Source organism: Pseudopipra pipra, chromosome 20 (assembly GCF_036250125.1).
Source record: "Pseudopipra pipra isolate bDixPip1 chromosome 20, bDixPip1.hap1, whole genome shotgun sequence".
NCBI classification, from domain to species: domain Eukaryota; kingdom Metazoa; phylum Chordata; class Aves; order Passeriformes; family Pipridae; genus Pseudopipra; species Pseudopipra pipra.
In genome coordinates, this window is record NC_087568.1 from 1091629 (window position 1) to 1112125 (window position 20497).

General features: G+C 53.6%; 1 protein-coding gene across 2 annotated transcripts in view; it reads right to left on the minus strand.

The window, feature by feature from the left end:
• The window catches only part of ADGRD2 (adhesion G protein-coupled receptor D2), a 24671-nt gene extending 6264 nt beyond the window's left edge, over positions 1–18407 (minus strand). The window contains exons 1-23 of one of the 2 annotated variants that reach the window (XM_064676520.1): positions 17321–18407; positions 17174–17234; positions 16279–16509; positions 15474–16127; positions 14748–14846; positions 14173–14258; positions 13513–13794; positions 13100–13211; positions 12631–12765; positions 12237–12348; positions 11549–11654; positions 10988–11043; positions 9765–9891; positions 9550–9653; positions 8996–9098; positions 8557–8710; positions 7652–7785; positions 6917–7032; positions 5909–6029; positions 1822–1863; positions 1569–1622; positions 1103–1244; positions 620–678 (exon numbers count right to left, since the gene is read on the minus strand). In XM_064676520.1, coding sequence (XP_064532590.1) covers positions 620–678; positions 1103–1244; positions 1569–1622; positions 1822–1863; positions 5909–6029; positions 6917–7032; positions 7652–7785; positions 8557–8710; positions 8996–9098; positions 9550–9653; positions 9765–9891; positions 10988–11043; positions 11549–11654; positions 12237–12348; positions 12631–12765; positions 13100–13211; positions 13513–13794; positions 14173–14258; positions 14748–14846; positions 15474–16127; positions 16279–16509; positions 17174–17234; positions 17321–17377 — 3147 coding nt within the window. In that variant the 5' untranslated portion in view covers positions 17378–18407. Of the gene's footprint in view, positions 1–417; positions 679–1102; positions 1245–1568; positions 1623–1821; positions 1864–5908; positions 6030–6916; positions 7033–7651; positions 7786–8556; positions 8711–8995; positions 9099–9549; positions 9654–9764; positions 9892–10987; positions 11044–11548; positions 11655–12236; positions 12349–12630; positions 12766–13099; positions 13212–13512; positions 13795–14172; positions 14259–14747; positions 14847–15473; positions 16128–16278; positions 16510–17173; positions 17235–17320 lie in introns of those variants that run through there. The other variant, XM_064676519.1, reaches the window with a different exon arrangement.
• Between the last annotated feature and the right edge of the window lie 2090 nt (positions 18408–20497).

A 20497-nucleotide genomic window follows, 5' to 3' on the forward strand; every position in this document is an offset into this window, starting at 1 on the left:
TAAATATTAGAGAGGGAAAGAGAGATCCTTCAGTGAGAGACTCATGAAAGTAGTGTTGGATTTTATTCTGAGGAAATTACAGCACTTGTATGTCAAGTGCACAAGGACTGATGATCATTTCAATAGTGGGAGATGGAAGTGGCAGTACAGTAGCCAAATTTAAATTGTTTCCTGCTTTAGGCCATGCCTTGTTGAGCTCTCCATCCCTCTGCAGGCAGCACAACCCAGCCTGCCCTCCTGGGACAGAAGCAACTTGCCCAGGGCAGGGACAGCAAGCTCCTGCTGCCTGATTTAATTTGCTGTCCCTGGGAAAAGTCTCCTGCCTTGATCCATGCCAACCTCAGTTTGGTGCTTCATGATTCAAATTCACTGGCACCTTCTGTTGCTGCACAGCCCTGCAATAACCACCCCCTGGTTCCCCATCAGCTCAGGGCTGAGCCCTTGCCTTGGAAATCGGCTGTTCTGGGGCTGCCTCCTCTCCTGCCCTTGGAAATGTGCCCTCCCCTGCTGTCCCCACTGCCTGTCCCTGCCCAGGCCAGCCCCAGCTCAGGGGGCATCCCCACAGAACTGCTGTGCTCTGTCTGAGGGTGAAGGTGGAAGGGTAACAGACGTTACATACCGGTCTCTCAGGTGACATAATTGATGAAATTCCCATGGGAATTTTGGCTCCAAAATTTCCTACAGGGTGAAGCAGCACAATGAGTTTGGAGACCAGAGAATAGAAATATTCATGCTTTACAGGCACCAAGCAAGTTATCTGTACCATTGCACCCACAAACTGGTTGGAGAGTACAAAACACATTTCCCCCAAAGCTAAACCCCCTATTTCCTACTGCCACCTTTGCCTGTCCTTCTGCAGAAAATTCATTGTAAGACACAAACACGGATTTTTGCCTCAGGAGAATGCAGGGCTGCCTAACCTGCTGACAAGCCCCCCACCTTCAGCAGCAGCAGCACCAGAGCCGAGTGCTCATGTGGACACAGAGTGCAAACGAGTTAACACAGTGCCAGGTGAACGGGCACTGAAATTCAAGCCTTGGGAATAACATTTTACTGCCTGTCATCACACAGCCTGGGCTAACAGTGACAGCAATGCTCCCACCTCTGTTGGTGATGTTCTTCACTGGAGGGGCTTTCTGCACAGGGCTCGGCAGGGCACTCTCAGCTGCAGGACCCATCTTCCCTGTCTCCCAGGAGGTCGTATTTCTTGGACTTGATAAGTAGTTGATGGGATGAGAGCAGTTCTGTAATCACAGGGAAGAGACACAGGACAGTGAAAACTGTAACATGAGTCTTCACTAGATCCAGATCCAACTTTAAAGATCGATTTCATCAGCACTGTGGACTTTGGCTCCCACCCTGCCCTGGCACAGCAGGCTGCTGCCTAATTGGGATAGATTATCTTTGGGTCTGTGCTGTCCAACAGGACTGCAAAGAAGGGAGACAAAAGTTAGAAAAAAGACTTATTTCCAACATAATCTCCTCAAACCAGACCAGAGACACAGCTGGACCCTTCTCCAGTGAGTGCCCAATGGATGAAGGGGCAGCAGGGATTCCTTCCAACTTACTGTGAACGAGAGGGCCTTCTTCTTGTCCTTCATCCTCTGGATGGCATTCCTCACCTGGGGCAGAGCAAGGACATTAGAGAGGGCCAGAGCAGCTCTATCACAGCAAGAGATTCTCTAGCAAGTCATGGAGAAAAAGCAGCCACTGTTCCAGAAGCACAGTTGGGGCTGCCTGTTGCAACTCCTACAAACCCAGCTACCTGTGAACTGCTAATTAACTGTTGCTGTGATGAACCCAGCCAGGGGCATCTCTTACCTCACTGTTATAGATTGCGTAGACCAGGAATATGTACAGGCCCTGGAAAGGAGAGAGCAGAGGAAGGGTCAGAGCTGGTTTGTGCTCCTTCAGTGGCGGAAATGGGTTTGGTGAGCACTGGAACGGGTGAGACTGGCACAGACGGTGGGCACAACACAGCCAGGGGCAGCCTTTCACACTTGAGACCGGGCTCTTCACAGAGGGTCCAAAGCAGAGACAGTCCCTTCCCCACCCCCTCTTCCTTCTCCTCCCCCCGTTTCATCTGGGGGGAGTGGGCATCTCTCACCAGGCACTCCACTTCCCAAGCCCGAAGCTCTCCCACACTCCCATTCACTCATGCATGTGAAATCCCCCAGGAAACACCTCCTGTTCTCAGAAACAGAAACCACCGGGAATTAATTGCTAGGAGAACTGAAATCTGGGAAGCAGCCCTCCCTTTCTGCCAAGCACTGACCCTGGGGGGCTTTAGCCAGCCTCCCACAGACCATGTGCAGGATGATGGGATGGTTCCTCTGTCCCATGCACTGACAGACCACAGCATGAGACGGATCCTCTGACCCAAACCCCGTGAGGATGGACCCAGAGGTTTTGCTCAGGCCCAGTCTGGACAATCCTTCCCTCTGGCACAACAGGGCTATGGCAGCACAGTCCCAGCCACCCTCCCTGCTCACCAAAGCAGTGGTGCCTCTCACACACCGAGGACCAGCAAACAATGACACGCTCGGCCCAGTCTGGACCCAGGGCAGGATGTGCTCAGGGAAAGCACCCAGGCCAGGGCTGGAGTGAGCACTGCCTGGGGGCCACAGCCTGGGGCTAATTACAGCTCCAGACCAGCGATTTTGGCCTTAAAGCAGCCCTATCTAGCCCACCAGATTTATGTTATATCTGTGGGGTGTTTTGTTATCGCAGCTAGATAAATCAGCTGCAGCAAGAGATGCAATTCATCTTGTCTTCAATGAGCCTTGCTCTCATCTGCGAGCTCTTGGCAGGCGCAATGGTAGCAGCCCCCTGGCACCGTGCCGTGACCTGTCCTTCAGCCAGCAATGCTGGTCACTCCCCCAGACCAGATTTCTGGCCAGGCTGCCAAGGCAGGTCTTCCTTGAAAGAATCATTCTGGATGAGCGTGGGGAGGGGGGAGCGGAGAGGTCGGCTGGGAGGAGAGTGAGGAAGGAGAGGAGGCCCAGCTGCAGCGGCGGGAGCGGAGACGCGGCTCTGGAGGAGCCCTCTCCTACCTCTGCTCCCATCCACACTTCCACCCGCCTGCTGTCCTCTCCCAGCAAGGCCCACCATGCCCTGGCCCTGTGGCGAAGGCACAGCACGTGCTGGGACCCTCAGAGCAGGATGGATGCTCCTGCCTGGTGTCCGTCTGTCCAGCAGCCACGTCCTGTCTCTCCACACACCCAGCTGGGCACAACCCCACTGCCTGCTCCACCCTCCCTGGTGAGCTGCCTGTGAGCCCCTGCCCTCAGCCAGCCTCAGGACCATCCTTCCCGCTCTCCAAGTGCCCAGTGGAGCTGACAGGTTTTACCAACACTGTTTAACAGCACTGGGTGCTTGGCAGGGTGCTGGTGCTCCCACCTCCCAAATGGGGCTGGTCCCAGCCTCGGGACAGCCACTGCAGCCCCCTCTGGCACAGCACCACTGGCTCCCTGTTGCTGCTCAGTCCCTGGCTGGATTCCTGCACTGCCTGGCTGGAGAAGGAGCTGTCATGTCTGGTGTGGACGCACAGAATAGCCTTGAAGACAGACAAACAGAAAACAAACAAACAACCAACCCCAGCAGCAGATTCTCAGGACTCGAGTGAAGAAACACACTGGTCCAAAAGGGAATTCCGAGGGATCCATAAGACAGTGAGCAAGGGGGCTGAAATGGCTTTAACTCTGCAGCTTCCCACTAGCATTTCTCCTCTGGGGTAATCTGCAGATTGCCCTGAACTTGGTAATGAAGGGACAGAGGCAAAGGAGCACAGCAGAGTTGTGCCTGTCCACACAGCACTGAGCCTGGAGTTCTCCTGCTCAACAACCCAAGCATGGCATGAGGAGGCACGGAGAACTGATGCTATATTCAAACTACCATTAGCACAGGCCTCCTGCCACCCTTCTGATATCCTTAGGAGGGGAGATGTGGAGAGGCAGCCCTGCTCTGGCCTTGGAACACCCATCCCAGCACCGACGGATGTGCGCGAGCAGCACCCGGCCCTGGAGCAGTGCCAGCCACAGGCAGAGCATCCCTGAGCAACCACCCAACTTGTGCACGTGGTGATAACGCCTGGATTCACCCCTGCAGAGCTGGCCAGTGCTGCGCTGGGACCGGCCAAGTGTGCCAGAGGGAAGCACTGTGAGCTCGGCTGCTCCCTGAGCAGGAGCCAATTCCTATGGAGTCCAAGGGAAAAACACGGACACGGGTGGAAAACTCTTTGGATCCCAGTGGTTTGGAGAGTAGTGCCCAGTTGCTCTCTTGACTTTGATGCCCTGGAGTAGGATTTGTCATCAAGCACTGGGCAGGGGACCCTGAACACCCAGTGCCCAGAGACAGGAGTGACCCTCGGGCACTACTGATGCAGGCATAGCCTTAGCCCCGGGGGTGGGACTGAGCCCGTCTGTGTTCCCTGCTGGCTGGATCCCTGCTGCCAGTATCTGCCTGCAGAGAGCTCCATGTTCCCCTCGGGACCGTGCTGGGAGCAGTGGTGTTTGGTTGTGTTAATCAGTGTTCAGTGTTTCTCTAGCTCCATCTACAGCTGCCTTCTCTCGAGCTTTGCAAAGCTTCTGCAGATGCTTTGAATAGTAGGTGACAAGCACATGTTCCAGGACTTTTTGCCACCATGAGTTTTAGCTATCCCGAGGTCCTGGGAACAGTCTTAGCTCAGAGCAGAACTGAGTGCTCCTGGCTGCTGGGACTTACACAGTTTGCTTTGCTCTCTTAACCACACACAGGCTGGCTAAAGCTTTAAAGTCTTTTGATGAAAACAGTAAACTCAGAAGTAAATATTAAGTGTTGCTTTATGCACCAGGGTTACTTGCTGCCCCACAGAATTCCCTATTAACATAAACTTATTAACAACATGACTCTGAAATATGACAGAGAGAAGCAAAGAGCCTTGAAAACGCAGCCAGGTGATGCTACCAAAAAAGGAATAAAGAGGCAGAAGGAGATGACATGACTCACCCAAGGTCTTGCAAGTCAGAGCTAGAAACAGCCCCCACACTTGCAAATGCCCCATGTGAGGTTCTGATCACCAGCCCACATCTCTGTTCCACCGAACACTCCTGCCTCCCACCACATCCAGTGCAGCTCCACTGAGCACTGGGAGCATCCCAGGTGAGTGGCTGCGTGGCTGCAGACAGCACGGACTTCAGGGGCAAAGATTTCCAGTCCTTGAGTCTCAGTTCTTGCCTGGTCTCCCTGCAGTAAAGCTGAGCTCCAGGGGAAGGGAAGATGGCTCTGCCCCTACCATTCTGGGGCCATGACCTCTCAGCACGTCTGCACAGGAGCCAGATGGGAAACACCCCTCCCAGAGCACACACCATCTAAGCTGCAGCCAAGCACACTGTGGCTGGACATGACCTTTGAGACCCTCTCCACAAACAGCCCTGCTCTAACAGGGATGGTGGCACCCACAGCCCATGCCTGTCCTGCAGGACAGAGGCAAACAGCAGGAGGGGTGTCTGCTCCATCTGAGTGCACAGGTATCATTTTAATTACCCATTAAAGGGCAAATAAAAACTCTAATGAAGCTCCCTGTGAGCATGTTGGTTTGTAACTGCCATTTTGAAGCCACGCTGGTGTCAGAAAGAAGAAACAACAGGAGAAACAACATTTGAACTGGAAAGCTGTGGCATCAGTAGGATGCTGCAGAGACTGGTGCTGAAGGGCCACTAGATGAACAAGGTGTCCAGAGTGGTATTTCATGTCTTGGGAGGGTGAACTGAGTTTCCTCAGACAAAATAGCACAGAGGCTTGGAAGGCTGGGCTGGCTTCAGAGCTGACAATTGCCCGTGGCTACGAGGCCAGGTAAGTCCACTGAAGCACAAGAAACTGCAGGTACCTGCTTGGCTGTGAGCTGGGAATCCACCTGGTGAGGACTCACCTGGAGAGAGTTCAGCACGATGAAGACATAGGCCCAAATGATGCTGAGGTGGACGAGGACCCCACACACCCAGGTCAGCCCCAGCACGGGCAGCAGCACCAGGACGGGCTTGGCCGTGGCCCTGGCAGGAGGAAGAGCTCAGGGTTACCCGGGCACATTTCAGAGATGAAACACTAACAAGACAGTAGCTATGGACCAAATTCCTTTGCAAAGAAAATAAGTTAAGATGGGAAAAACCAAACATTTCATCTCCCAGCCCCTAGCATGCCCCCCTCCTTTTGTTTTATCACTGCAAGTTAGCAAGAAGGGAGCTCTTTGACATCATTTGCCATGAGGAAACAGCTATTTCCCCCCCGATTTCTGCTACAAGGCGAGCTTCTGTATTTGTTTTATTTGTATATGGATGTCACCCTGCCCTCCAGCAATGCTCTATCTTTGTGGTTCTGTAAATTTGGGAAAATTTATTTATGCTACAGGGGAACAATGCGTGTCTAGCAGGGGTATCCGGCGCCAGCAAACAACAATAAAGATTCACAGGGGATGATAAAGGAATCACTCAAGCAGCAGTTTTTTAGAGGTTTCTCAATATTGACTGATTACAGAAGTCTGCACTGCCCAATTCCCTCTGTGTGTAACCCCCACCAGCCTTACTTTCAACCCACCAAGTCCCAGGCTTGCACTGCCAAGGGTCTCCCATCCCAGAGGGGTGAGGTTTAGGAGTGTGAGTGCAGATGGAGTCCAGCACCGGATTTCTGAGGCAGAAGGTGCTGGCTGGGCTGCTCAGTGGCACAGGCATTAGAGCAGCCAAACTGCCTCTGGGTGAGGCACAGCTACCCTGGGGGAGGGAATCCCTTCTGCCCTGACTCCCACAACTCAGTCTTTCACTTGGCCAAGCTTCTCTGGGCAATCTGGGCCAGGGCCTCACCACCCTCACAGGGAAGAATTTCTTCCGTATATCTATCACTGCCTCAGATATTTCACAGCCAGAGCAGCCCCTTCCCTGCTCACCATATCTGTGCTCCGATCTGGCTCTCCAGGCTGCTGTTGGGTGTCAGCATCTTTGACCTCCTGCGAGCACTGGACACTGTCACCGTCACCACCCGGAGCAGCACGAAGGTGTTCACCTGCCAGGGAGGAGCCATTGCACACAGGGGCTCAGCTCCAGCAGGGGAGACATTTTCTGCTGGGAGTTAGTGTCAGAACTCGGGGAGAAAAGTATCAGTACCAAGAAGGCAGTGAACCAAAGACTTCACAGAGCTATTTAAACACGTATGAAATCTAGAAAACTTATCCTGAAACTTTTCCTACGGAATGTCTTCCCTGTTAAGTGTCTATTCAGGATCTCCTAAACACTGCCCTTTTCTCTGCTATGTTTTGTATAAAGGTATTGACACTACTTCAAGGATTTAGATGTTCTCATAATTAAATCAGACCTCTAGCTAAGGCAATGTCACAGTCAGCCTACACATTTATCTGCATTCCTAACTGAACAGCCAACACAAGAACTGGTCAGCAAAATTTTCTTCAAGCACTTTTTCCTATCAAAAAGTTGCTTTGATTAAAGAGATTTATTTGTGTTTTGAAAGTCTGTATAAAGCATAACAACATTTTTCCTATGGAAGCAGCAGGCACAAGCCCTGTGAGCTACACCCCTGAGCAGGTGCTGACACCCCTATCTCTGCAATGCTTTTCTAGAACCAGACCCAAAGGAATCACCCCTTCCCAGCAGGGTTTGGCACTCACAGCCAGGATGAAGAGCACAGGACCCACGAAGGCCCAGATGACGTTGGTCTGCATGTTCAGCCAGCAGTGGTTTGCTGCCACATACTTGTTAAAGGAAGTTGCAAGGGTCACCCCCACAATAAGGACTGGAAGACCTGCAGAAAAAACCACAGGTTAAACCCCAGGAAAAGCAGAGATGCTCCACACAGGGCACTGTGCACCAGACAGTTGCTTCAAAGCCCCCGTGACCAGACACGCTCCAGCAGGAGCCTCCAAAACCCCACGAGCAACATCAATTCCCTGCAGCTGAAATCTGTCCTGGCTCTGCAGGGCCGGATTTACAAGCTGTCAGCATCATTCTCTGAGGTATAAAGCATTCCAAGTCCTGAGTCCTGACCAAAGCAATTTACTCTTTGGATTGCTTTTTTAACAAAATGGACAATCAAAGACATAAAACAATCCAAAATACTTGAAGTGGTTGCCCAGTGCCCAACGAGGCGTGTGCTCTGTGAGGAGCATGGACCTTCAGAGGCTCCTGTGATACAAAAGTCAGCTTGTTCAAATGAATTCTATGTCCCTAAAGGGCTCCCTCAGATTAAAGGGTGGTAAGTCAGGAAGGTATTTATATTTTAATTACTAGCAGACAGTAGAGATGCTCTCCAAGAACAAGAATATACCATAAATCTGCCCTTCCTTTTTTTTGTGTTCAACTCTTGTATTTAGAAAAATAACAGAAATGCTGTTTAACTTGTACTCTAAGACTGGCAATTTGACACATAACTCAAGAGAGCCTCTGCAGAGCAGTGGCACCCAGCTCTCATATTAAACAAAAGCAAAGATTTGGGAATCTCTCCTATTAAAACTTTCAATAGACAAAGAAAAAGAACATTTTCCTGAGGACCCAAGGCAGAGGAGTGTGCAGATACCCCAGCCTGTCACGTAGTAGAACTTCATTCTCCTGTCTTCACTCATGTTGACTGCTACCACCTTGCTCCAGAGGAGAAGCCCCTCTACCAGCATCCATGAGAAGGCTGCCATGAAAAAGAAGTGCAGGAAGGCAGTGACCATGAAACACAGCACCTGGAGAGAAATCACACGGCAGAGGACTCAGAAGGGGACAGAACTGTGTGCTGCTGTTCTATAACTACTTAAATTTCCAGAAGGATTTTTTGGTCAGAAACGAAGTGTCAGAAAAGCGGTGAATTTCCTGAGGGATTGCACAGTGTATATATAAACACAGAGACACAGTTCTAGGTGCCAGTTACAGGTAATTAATGAAAGGGTTTACGCTTCTGTTTGCTCTGACAGTGGTGCTGGAGCAGGCCTGGCCCTGCTGGTGGAACAGGACACTCCTGCTGAGCTCACCTGGTTGCTCTTGGCCAACTCACTTAACATGAGCAGAGCTTCTCCTGCAGCCAATGCAAAGATCAGGTTCTTGTGCACTGTTGTCCGTTCACTCTTGGGGACACTGAGGAAGGAGAAGGGCAGCCCTGAGCTGCAGCCAGACAAAGGGGTGCCCACGTCCTCCCTGCCCTCGCTGGGCTGTGCAGACCTGCCCAGGTGACCCGTGATCTCTCTGCCACTCACTGCAAAGACTGGAGGGAGCCACTGCTGTGCTCACAAGGCAGATCCCCGTGCTAACCAAGTGACACAGAATGGTTGGCAATAAAAGAAACAGTCTTTGCTTCATTTATTTTATAAAAATTAATTCTAGCAGAGCAGCTTTTATGGTAAACATTGTTAGTCACGGATAAAAATCTTGCCACGAGCACCCAGGTGTGTGCACAGCTCACATGAGCATCTCCACAGAAACAATCAGGGCTGCACCCCCTCTCCAACCACTCCCCTGACAAAGGTTCTGAAGTAAAATACCAAGCAGAAAATACAGAGATGGCTACAAGTGCCCAGACTTTTCTTACCGAACCACCAAGAACAAAATGAAGGTGACTATCAAGGCACAGAAGGAAACTCCACATCCAATAAAAGTCAAGGTCTGCAGTGTGAACTCCTCCTTGGCGGTCATCTGCTCCAGCCATGAAACAACAGAAGGCACAAAGCCCCATCTGAATTAACCAGACTGCTCTCAGTCCTGGCATCCACCCCACAGGGTGGCAGAGAAAGGCTCCTCACATACCTGCAGCTCATACACCTGCAGCAGGATGGCAAAATTCGTGGTGTGGTTGCAAAAACAGGCAGTGGAGTCCTGGAGAGACGTCACCACAGAGCAGCCAGCTGTGGACCACATCCCACCAGCATCTGGGCTAACGCAGCAAAACCAGAGAGAACACACGGAAATTACCACCCACTGCCACAGAGGGCCAAGGCATGAAGGGAATTTCATTCTCCCAGAAGAAGGAGTGTTGAAAGGAGGAAGATGAGGGTATCAGAGACAGGTCTCAATATGAACTTCCCTTTGGCTCATCCTGTGTCTCAGCAGCTTTGCCTTATCCAGCGGGCGCGCAAAGGAAAATAGATCTAGTGTCAATTTGTGCATTAAAAAGCAGAGTTCAGCCACCACAGCTTCAAACAGAATCCAGTAATTGCACAGCTCTGGGAAGAGCTCCCTGTACAGCCCATTCACTGAGAGGATCCCTGGGCCAGGCATGTCTGACCACGTCCACCAGCCCAGCCTGCCACAAACCCTGTGCGGTGCCACTGGTCTCTGGGTCCTCAGGACAAGCCAGCCTGTCCAAGTCATCAGCAAAGATCCACATCTGAATTTCTGGGGCAGGGACCACAGCTGCAGCAGGCAGCTCTGTCCCCACTGGCAGCACTGCCCCTCTGAGCCTCCCCAGTACCACGGGAAGGTCAGGGTCAGGGCAGCGCTGGTGGGACCGTTTGGACAGTAACCAGCTGCTTCCAAAAACACCCTCTTCCCACCCTCCCCAAACTGATCCATGCCTGTTACAAGTCTGGGACCGTAAGGAGGTTTTTTGCTCTTGAATGACTTAATCACCAACCCATAATATATCACAGCCTCAGTGTTCTCACTGTGGTGACATTCAGCAAAAACACATCCCAGTGCCAGGCAGGATTTATGAGGCTGGGAGTCCTGCGTGTCTTTGGGCCATATATCTTGGACCAACTCTTCTTTGTCACAGGCAACCATCATAATTAACTAGGGCTTTCCATTTTAGTTATAGATACCTCATTAGAGGTCACTCTCTTGTGAGTGACTTCCCCAAAGGAAACCTTCCCAGGGGAGCACTTTGCTCCAGCAGACAGAGGATGTCAGCGTGCAAAGGAGGCAAAGAATTCCAGATCCCTACTCTTACCATTACATTTATATTGTGGTGTTTGGTTTTCCAGTGGAAATAAAATCTCATAAATCTGGGAACCCAAACTGAAACAAGGCACCTGAGGCTGAAGTTCCAGAAGGCACAGATGGGCCACACCAGCATATCAGGCAGGTCCTGCAGGCAGAGAGGGGAGAGAGGTCACACAGCCACACAGATGTGGCTGCACACAGATGGGTGCAGTTCACTCACTGGGCTGTAACAGGCTCTGCCAGCACAGAACAAACTCCTCCCCAGGGACACAGGAGTCAGGGGAAGAGCCCTGGGCATGGGACACCCCGAAGTCCCAAAGCTCTGGGGTGCTGAGCCATGGCTGGGAACAGCCGGGTCAGGCTGCTGGGAGGTGGCTGGGGAGAACAGCCCCTCCCCGGGGTACCCAGACACGGTGCTGGAGATGGCTGGGGAGCACAGCCCCTCTCTGGGGTACCCAGACAGGGTGCTGGACGTCGGGGGGAGCACAGCCCCTCCCCGGGGTACCCAGACAGGGTGCTGGAGGTGGGGGGAGCACAGCCCCTCCCCGGGGTACCCAGACAGGGTGCTGGAGGTGGGGGGAGCACAGCCCCTCCCCGGGGTACCCAGACAGGGTGCTGGAGGTGGGGGGAGCACAGCCCCTCCCCGGTACCTGCGCTCGGTGCCGCAGGCGGTAGCGCACGGACGTGCTGATCTCCTGGTAGTTGCAGAGCAGCGTGGATGAGATGACAGCAGTGCCCACCGCAGTGCTCACGTACCTGCCAGGGAAAGGATGCCGCTCACAGGCACGGGAAGCACAGGGCGTGCTGAGCAAATGGGATCTCACCTCCCACAGGACAGATCACTGCTGGAGAGCGTCAGTGCCGCCTGGGCACGGGGCACAGTGTCCCTTGGGACACCCGGCACACAGAACCCCCCCGGCGCGGGAGGTGACCCCGCGGACAGGCACTGCAGCATCCCGGGCGGTTCAGCCGGGCACAGCTGGAGGCGCCGGTGCGCGGGGATGTGCGGGGATGTGCGGGTGGCCATCCCCACCTAGTGTTCGGAGCTCCCGCCGCTCCGGGAGCGCCACCACCTCCAGAGACGCCTTCTGCCCCAGCCAGAGGGGACCCTGCAGCAGTGCCCAGCCATCCCAGCAGAGCTGGTCGCCCCAGGGGAACCAGAGGCACACAGGAGACACGATGGTGCACCCCGACACACAGGCAGCACCAGAGCTGGGGTGGGTCAGGGTGGAGGTGACCCCAAAATCGAGGGACTCAGAGACTCAATGCAGACTTAGAAATGAGCTCTGCCGTGCTGCCGAGGACAGCCCTGGGGCGCAGGGGGTGTGTTCCACTCACTTGTATCCCCCGTCAGAAGCAGCCACGTGCTGGGACACAGCAGTGCCAGACAGGCAGTGCTGCAGGGCCCCGTAGCCAAACCACAGGTTCTTCATCGTGACCCTGCGGAGACCTGGAGGGACAGAGCATGGGGGCAGGGAAAGGCACACAGCTCTGGGCACCACTGCCCTAATCTGGGGGTGATACTGGAGGCCAGAACACCCTCAGCTCCAAGCCGTGTCTGTAGAGAGGCTGTAGATAATCTCTCCCCCACAGCCCATCTCCCTGTCACCAAGGGCTTCCCCTCCCCACACTTCTCCAGACCACATGTCAGGGCAAACAGTTTGTGCCATTAAGGAAGGTGCTGCAGAAGTCCCAAGGGGAGACCCAGGGAAGCTCAGGTGTCATAACCAACCTCTGGCTTTCAGTCTTTGCATTTCTTCTGCAGGAACCTCGATGAAGTCATGCCTGCCCTTCTCGACAGTCTGGACCACGTATGACTCATCACTCAGCTCCTGCCCACTCAGCTCCAGCTCCCTCACCTCCATCCCTGGGCAGGGGTAAAATCAGGTGCTGAAACAGGGTTCAGCCTTCCTCCAGAGCTACTGCTACAGCAAAGTACCACCAGGACACTACAACCCCAGCCAAGACCCACAGCGACAGCAGACAGGTCCCTTTCAGTGCAAACCATGTGCATCTGGGCTCAGCTTCTCCCATGTGAGAGGTGCCCCCACACTGTGCCACTCTGCACAGGGAAATGGGGAGCAGGCTGTAGAGTTAGTAACAGATGAGCCAGAGGAGGAGTGGACTTGGACTGGGAACCAGACAGGGTGACTGATCTGGGTCCTGGTGAGATACCCCCCAGCTCTAGCAGTGCCACTCACCAATATTCCTGTGCTGGACTGTGATCCTTGTCCTCTCTGCAGTCAGCAGTGGGACTAAGAGTGACACCATTCTGTCACAGAGCTCAACAACAGCCATGGGCCCTCTGACAACCTGCACACAGAGAGAGAGCAATGGAAACCAGCACCTGCACTGCCAGCTCTCCCTTCCCACAGCTCACAAGGGTTTTCTTAAATGTTTGGTCCTTGGCAGAAAAAAAGAGAAACTGGGACTCAAGGCTTTGGCTTTGCTCTTCTGTGATTTCTTCCCTACAGGATGTTCCCAGTTCTTTCAGCAAAGAGACAAGGCTGGCAATGACAGAAATTTGCTAGTCTTTATAAAAAGCCCTTAAACCAACATGGAAATAAATCACTAAATAAGCACATGGCATTCAGATTGCTGGTGACACCATTACCTGGCTGACCGACGACCACGTCCCAGTATTCTGCTCTTCCAGGATTAACTCAGTCACTTCCATGTAATACTGGCCCAACTGCTCCAACATCTCCAGGTCATCTCCCTCCTGCACTTCCACATCTGAAACTTGCTTTAGCAATTGAAGCACTTCCAGGAGGTCAGAGGGCTCCAGCGTGGACATTTCTCCTTCCCTCAGAACCGTTGCCAAGGCATCAAGAGCACCAAGAGCCACAGAGAGGTTCATGTCTTGGACACCACTCGTGAAGACGCTGTCAGGAACCTGCCATGGAAAAGATGGTTTAGTTCAGTGCAGAGCCCTGACTCTGCCTGACCATCAGCTGTGCCTTGGCAATTCCCTTCATGCCCTTGCTGGTGCCAGAACACCCGTCTGGCCAGCCAGGCATATCCTGGGGAAGGGATCCCTTGTCCAGGCTCCCAGCCTCGGCGGGACAAGTCACCTGAAGCAACACTTTGCTTGTTTGCTCACAGCATGAGTTACAGCTGTACTGGTCACAATCTCCAACAGCAGATCAGAAAAGGTCACAGGCACAACTGCTGGCAAAGTGACCTCAAACAGCAGCAGGTGCCAGCACGTCCACCCCAACAGCTTCTCCCTGCTCTGGGTGTCACCTGCCACTGCTGGGGCTGCAGGACTCACCGCAGACCTCGCTGCAAGCGTGTTCACATGGCTGACAAGTGAGTGGCTGGACTCCAGCTGGGCTCTTTTCAGTTGCCAGTATGCATCTGAGAACAAAACAGAACCAGAAGCAAAACCATTGCCGTGCTGTCCAGCAGTGTGGTTAACACATGCCATGTTCAAAGCCTGGGGAATGGTCCTCAGATGGTGGCTATGTCTGCAGGACAGGCAGGACAAGGAGACTTCACAGCTGTATTTTATTTCTAGCACCAGATCCCATCTGGACAGACAGTTTGACACTCCTTTTTCTGCCTTCCCCCATATTCCCCCAGCCAAGGAGTCTGGAGATGTCTGGGTTGGGAGGCACTCTACAGCACTGCATCCAGAAGCCATGGAATGTGTAAAACCACTGCTCAGCTGGGGAATAGCAAAACCTCCTGTCAGAGCACAGGCAACTGGAGCAAAGTCCCAACTACAGCAGGGTTTGCATGTCATCCCTTCAGAGCAGTCATGAGGCCTTCCCAACCCTGGGCATCACCCCAGCCTGGACCTCCAGGAGTGCGTGCGGTGGAATAAATAACTAACAGATGCTGTACCCTTTCTGTATTGACAGATGAAAGGCAAAGTCTGCAAACAAGATGCATAACTGAATCCACTGCTGCCAACTTCCAAAACTCGGCACTCCTCGACAGGCCCTGTGGAAACACACACAGTCAGAAGGGCCAGGTCTCCCAGGGACATGCCATCCCCAGCAGGTATCCACAGCAATATCCTGCAGCAATCCACAAAGCCCAGTATGACAGACACTGTGGGCTGCTCCTTAGGTGGGCTCAGAACCAGAGCAGAGCAGAGCCGGGACTGGGCTCAGAAATTGCTCCCAGCTGGTACCCCCTCTCCAGAGGGAACTGGGAGAGGGCAGTGCCAGGTCCTGAGTTCGTGACTGATCAGTATTGTCCCCCCAGCCTGGCTGAGAGCCCAATTCCTCCCTCCCAGCAGAGCAATGAAGCACTGGCTGCAAACCCTGGGGAAAAACATCCCTGCCAAGGAAGTAGAAGAGGAATCCCATTATTAGCTCAGGACATCTGAGCAGCTGTCTGTGCCAGGGGCACTGCAGGGCTCTCCAGTGACCAAGGGTTTTGTGATGACTGTGACTTCAAGTACAACTTGTAAACTGTACACATCCAGCCCAGCTCTTAATGTGCTGCTGCTTTTTTTCCCCAAGGAGAAGTATCATTCTACCAACTGCACCAAATTCCCTCTCTAAGGATGGGACTGGTTTCTCGGACTGTCCCTGTGTGCTGAGTGAGGGTAGTGAGTCTCACCTGGGCAGAGAAGCTGGGTGGTCACTGTCTGAACAGAGCTCTCCAGCTCCAGCGCGTTTGAGCTCCACCCAAACACAAGGTCCTGCTCTGTGACCCAGCACGACCGAACCTTCTCAATCTGCTCCGTGCTGAGGACTTTCTGCCAGATGTGTAAGTCAGTGATGTTCCCACTGAAGGACTCCTTCGCCCTGAAGGTGCCCCCCAGGGAATCTTGGTCCTGCCCAATGATGAAGGTCCCCTGGCCGTAGATGGCTTGGGGGGCAGCTGGTCCTGCAGCACACAAACCACTGGCAGATGCCCTCCTTTTCCCATCAGCATAGATGGCCCAGGTCCCGTTTTCCTGCTGCCAGGTCACGCAGAAGTGATGCCACTGTCCATCGGCATGGAACACGGGCAGGTACGGGGAATGGTGCCCATGGACTATGAGAGCAAAACGCACAAAGCCTTCCTCGTCCATGAAGCCCCGGAGCTGGAACTCGTTGATGAAAGCTGGCACAGCGTAGGAGAAGATGGTGGCGATCTCCTGGGTCCTGGTGTCCCACTGCAGGTGGGCACAGGCTGTGACAGCAGGCAGGGCTGGGAAGTCAGAGAGCACCTTCACGTACTTTGTGTCTGTTTTGTCTCTGAACACCAGGACTGGTACGCTGTGGCCTCCTAGAAGGAGACATTTCAGTCAGCATGAGGGAAGAAGCGAGGGCCAATAAAGTCACAGTAGAAAACAAGTGAAAACTTTTCCAGTCTGATTTTTCTGAATCCAGCAGTAAAGAAACAAGTGTCCAAATAGCCCATATCCACTTATACTCACGTCTCCTCTTTGGTTTGTGCAGGACACCATCCCTTTCCTTCAGCCAGACAGAACCTGTGATGTGGTGGGACTGCAGCAGTTTGCTGAAGGAATCTTGCTCACTGTGCTGGGGTTCAAAGAGCAGCTGAGCAAAGTGCTGCTCACAGTACCTGTCAGCATGCCACCAGTCCAAGGCAGTGGCCACATACTCGTATGTGTGTCTTGAGGTCTCAATCGTGACAGGAGCAAAACCTGAAGAAAGACACATAATGTGGGGAAACAGGAAGCCTCTCCAAGCCACCTTCATGCCACACACGGGGTCAGTCTCTCACAGCATCCCCAGGCAGTTACAAACACTGCCTGGTGCATCCTGGAGGAGCTGATGGCAGGAGCTCATCTTCCCATCCAGCCCTTGGGCCGTTCAGTGGGACAGACAAGCTCAGACTATATTGGACCTAAACTGAGGGACAGCTCAGAGCCTGCTCCCAAAGCAGCCCCCTGGCCCAGGGCTGGAGCAGGGCCCCCTCCTGTGGGACACACAAACCATGCCGAGCTCAGCCCAAAGGAAAAGCTCACTGTGGTTTGCCCAGGGATGGCCCTCAGGGAAGCTTGTTTAAAGCAGTTATGAACAAACTAATTTTCTCATTTTATCCCCAATTCCCAGCTCCTCCCAGCTTCTGCACTTGCAGATGCAATTTGCAGGCACAAAATAACCTGTTTTGTTTGCAGTTGCAGTGGCACACGGAGCAGCAGCTGAGCAAACAGCCTGGCAAATACTCAGCTCTGCAAACAGCATTTCAGGCACAAAGCAGGGAAACAGAAAAAGTTTCTTTTTCTGTTCTGCCACTGGACACCTTTTATTTCTTTGTGCTGGATGTTGCTTGTAAACACATAGAATGCTGATAAAAACACTAACCTTTAGAAGTCTGGTTCTTGGCAAGGGCCGCAAAGGCAAGGAGACTCCTGGACAGACTGACCTGGTGGAGAGGGTGAGTTGTAACATTCACAGAAACATTAATACTATCTCAAATACTGAAATTATAAAAATTACTGTAAAACTCACCAGAAAGCTGAAGAACCAGGAATCAAGTCTCAGATCTCTCCTGAACATGTTGACCATGTGGAAAGCTTTCACTCTTTGCTGGAATAAACAAAATATTACTGGAGATGCATCGCAGAGACAGAAGCATTCTGCAGAAAGGCAGTTCCCAGACAAAGCTGCTTTCCTCAGAAAGGCTTGAATCAAAAAAGAGAAGACAACTCCCTCTGAAATACCTGTCCTGGGTAGTATCCCATCCAAAGAATTCCCAGTTCTTCTTGAAGAATGCAAGGTCTCAGTTTAACATTTGTTTGCAGGATACAAAATAATTAAGCATAAAGCATACAGATGTGTGATATTTATGAACAGGCAAGTTCACAGAGGCTCTTCATCTGCATTAACCAAATAAAAAAGCCACCATAAATGGCATCATTAAATGGTGTTGCATCACTGGCAGTTTTTCTTGTCGCTTTTAAAACCTGCGTGACCAGAGCACCAGAACAGACCCTGCAGAGCAGTAAGTCCAGCCTCCATGAGCCCAGACACACAGCCCAGCACCATGGAGCCGTCCTGGAGAGCTGCCCAGGGCCAGGGCTTGGCAGTGAGCTCCCACCACCCCATCTCTGCCCCAGGGGGAGGGAACCCTGAGCTATGGCAGTAAAAAACCTAGTAAAGTCACAGATGAGGGTACATAAAGACACAAAGATGGAAACTGGCAATGCAAACAAGCTCTAAAGCTGTCTCTGGGCAGTGGCGCCGCAGCCCGGAGTGATCTCTGCTCTCAGCAGGGCTCTCCCACGTGCGCAGTAAAAGCACACTGAAGCACTTTGCTGCTAAGGGACTGAGGAGATCAGGGCTGCAGCCCGGGCTCTGCGTTCACAAAGTCTTCCAAAGTTCAGCAGTGACTTTGGAAACACTGAACACGGCTCCAGGACCCTCTCTGACGGGTGAGAGACGGAGACACGGCACCGCCAACCTCCGGCTCCTCAGCCCGGCACCTGCAGCCCCAGGTCTGCACTTCCCCAGGGAGGGCCATCAAGACGGATCAGAGGAAACCTGGAAACCGGTTTGAGTAGGAAAATTAGGGCAGCGGGGCGTGCCCAGTGACCCAGCGGGGTGTGCCCGGTGACCCAGCGCAGCCCGGGTCTGGCACTGCCCTGGGGAGCCCGGGAGGGCCGAGCCCCGGTGCGGCCGCGGGGCAGCGCAGAGCCCGGGGGGGCGGCGGAGAGCAGCCCCGGGGGCTGGAGAGACCGAGAGCGGGACCGCGGCTCCGCATCCCGCACAGCATCCTGCGTCCCGCACAGCATCCTGCATCCCGCACAGCATCCTGCATCCCGCACAGCATCCCGCGCCCCGCACAGCATCCTGCATCCCGCACAGCATCCTGCATCCCGCACAGCATCCTGCATCCTGCACAGCATCCCGCGCCCCGCACAGCATCCTGCATCCCGCACAGCATCCTGCATCCCGCACAGCATCCTGCATCCCGCATAGCATCCCGCGCCCCGCTCCGCACCCACAGCCCGCCCGGCTCCGCTCTGCTCCGGGTCTGGCGCTCCCAAAAGCCGCCGCCGTTCCCCGCCCCGGGCCCGCCCCGCCGCCCCCGCGGGCCCGGCGGGGCTGGGCTGGGCTGGGCGGCGGGACGGCGACACCGAGTCTCCAGGGCGGTGCGGGGCTGGGGCACCCCCACCCCGCACGTCACCGCACCCGCATCCCGCACTGTCCCCGCGTCCCGCATCCCACCCCGGGACGCCCCTCCAGCCCACCCCGCTCCCGACGCCTGCGCCCCGACTAACAGCAAAGCACTCACAACCCTCCCCAGCAGCACCGGGATCTGCTTCCCAGGCAGTCACCGCTCCATGGAAGTGTCCAATAAAGCTTCCCAGGAAATGTGGCACATGGTCTTGGAAAAGAAGTCAGGGCGCGGAGGAGTTACCAGGGATCGGCACAGCAGCAGGAGCCCCACAGAGCCCAGAGGGCAGGGGAAGAGGGACAGGTCAGGAGATGTCCAGTGTGTCCCTGGTGTAATGTCCTCGCTGAGCAGCTTCAGTGTTCCAGAGCTTCCCTGCCCCAGGGCCCGCAGCACCCCGGGAAGGATGCCAAGGCTGGAGGGTCCGGGTCACCCCCGTGGGCTGTGGTGCTCCCCACCTCACAGGGCAGAGCTGCTCTTTCAGTTAAAGCCCACTCACTTTTGCTACAGCAACAGGAACACAGTTCCCACTGCTCCCCTCCCAGAGAATGCTTGAATCACACTATGGATTCACCAGCAACTGTCCTTTGTTCTTCAGGGTCTTCGCCTGGGAATGAAGGCAATTATCCCATCCCAACGCCTCTGCTCTCGGCAATAAATCTCCCACAGAATAATGGACCTTGGAGGCAGCTGCTCTGGGCTGCTTAGTCACCACTGCCAGCTGGGAAACAGCTTGGCACTCCTGGACAGCGCAGCATGGAGTGCCAAAGGCCTGTGGACAGCATGGCAGCACAGGAGAGGGCTCTGTACCCCCTGCTTTGGCCAAAACTGGATCCTGCTTCCCTCAGCAGTGGAGGGAACAAATGGCACGAGGCAGAGCCCAAGTTTATACCAAGCATCTTTGGAAGGAAAGTACAAAATTATTTCAAACTTAGTACTGGATTAGGTTTAATGAGAATTAGCATTTCCCAGCAGACAGTAAAGTACGTTCCTTGTGCCTGTGTCTTAGACAGAATGAATCATCTTTTGTAACAGCACAAAATGCAGTTTTCTGGTAGCATTAGAAATAGCATCCAGCTCCCAGGCCCCACTACTGTTTTCTGTATGTACAAATAAACCTTCCTCTGTGTACATGCAGAAAGGTGAAGAGAAAGTTCCTATGATCACTGCATTGAGACCCAAGTCTCCAGGCTCACCTACACAAGTTCTTTGGATTTAAATCTGAACTAACTTCCATAATTACATCCTGGGCTTTCAAATAAGACGTGATGCTTTGGCTGGCATCAGGAACAGCTCTAGAGACCATGGCAAGAAAGCGTCACTGGCATTTCAAAGAAAAGGTCACAGCCAGCAAGTGGAGCCAATGGCTGGCATCTCATTGTGCTCTCACCAAAAATCACACTGAAAAGGCCCCAAAGAGCACAATCCAGAAAGTGGGTGCTGTGCCTGGCCTGAGAGACAATTCCTTTAGACTTCCCAGCTCTCCAGAGGGTTTCCTTGCGCATGTGGGC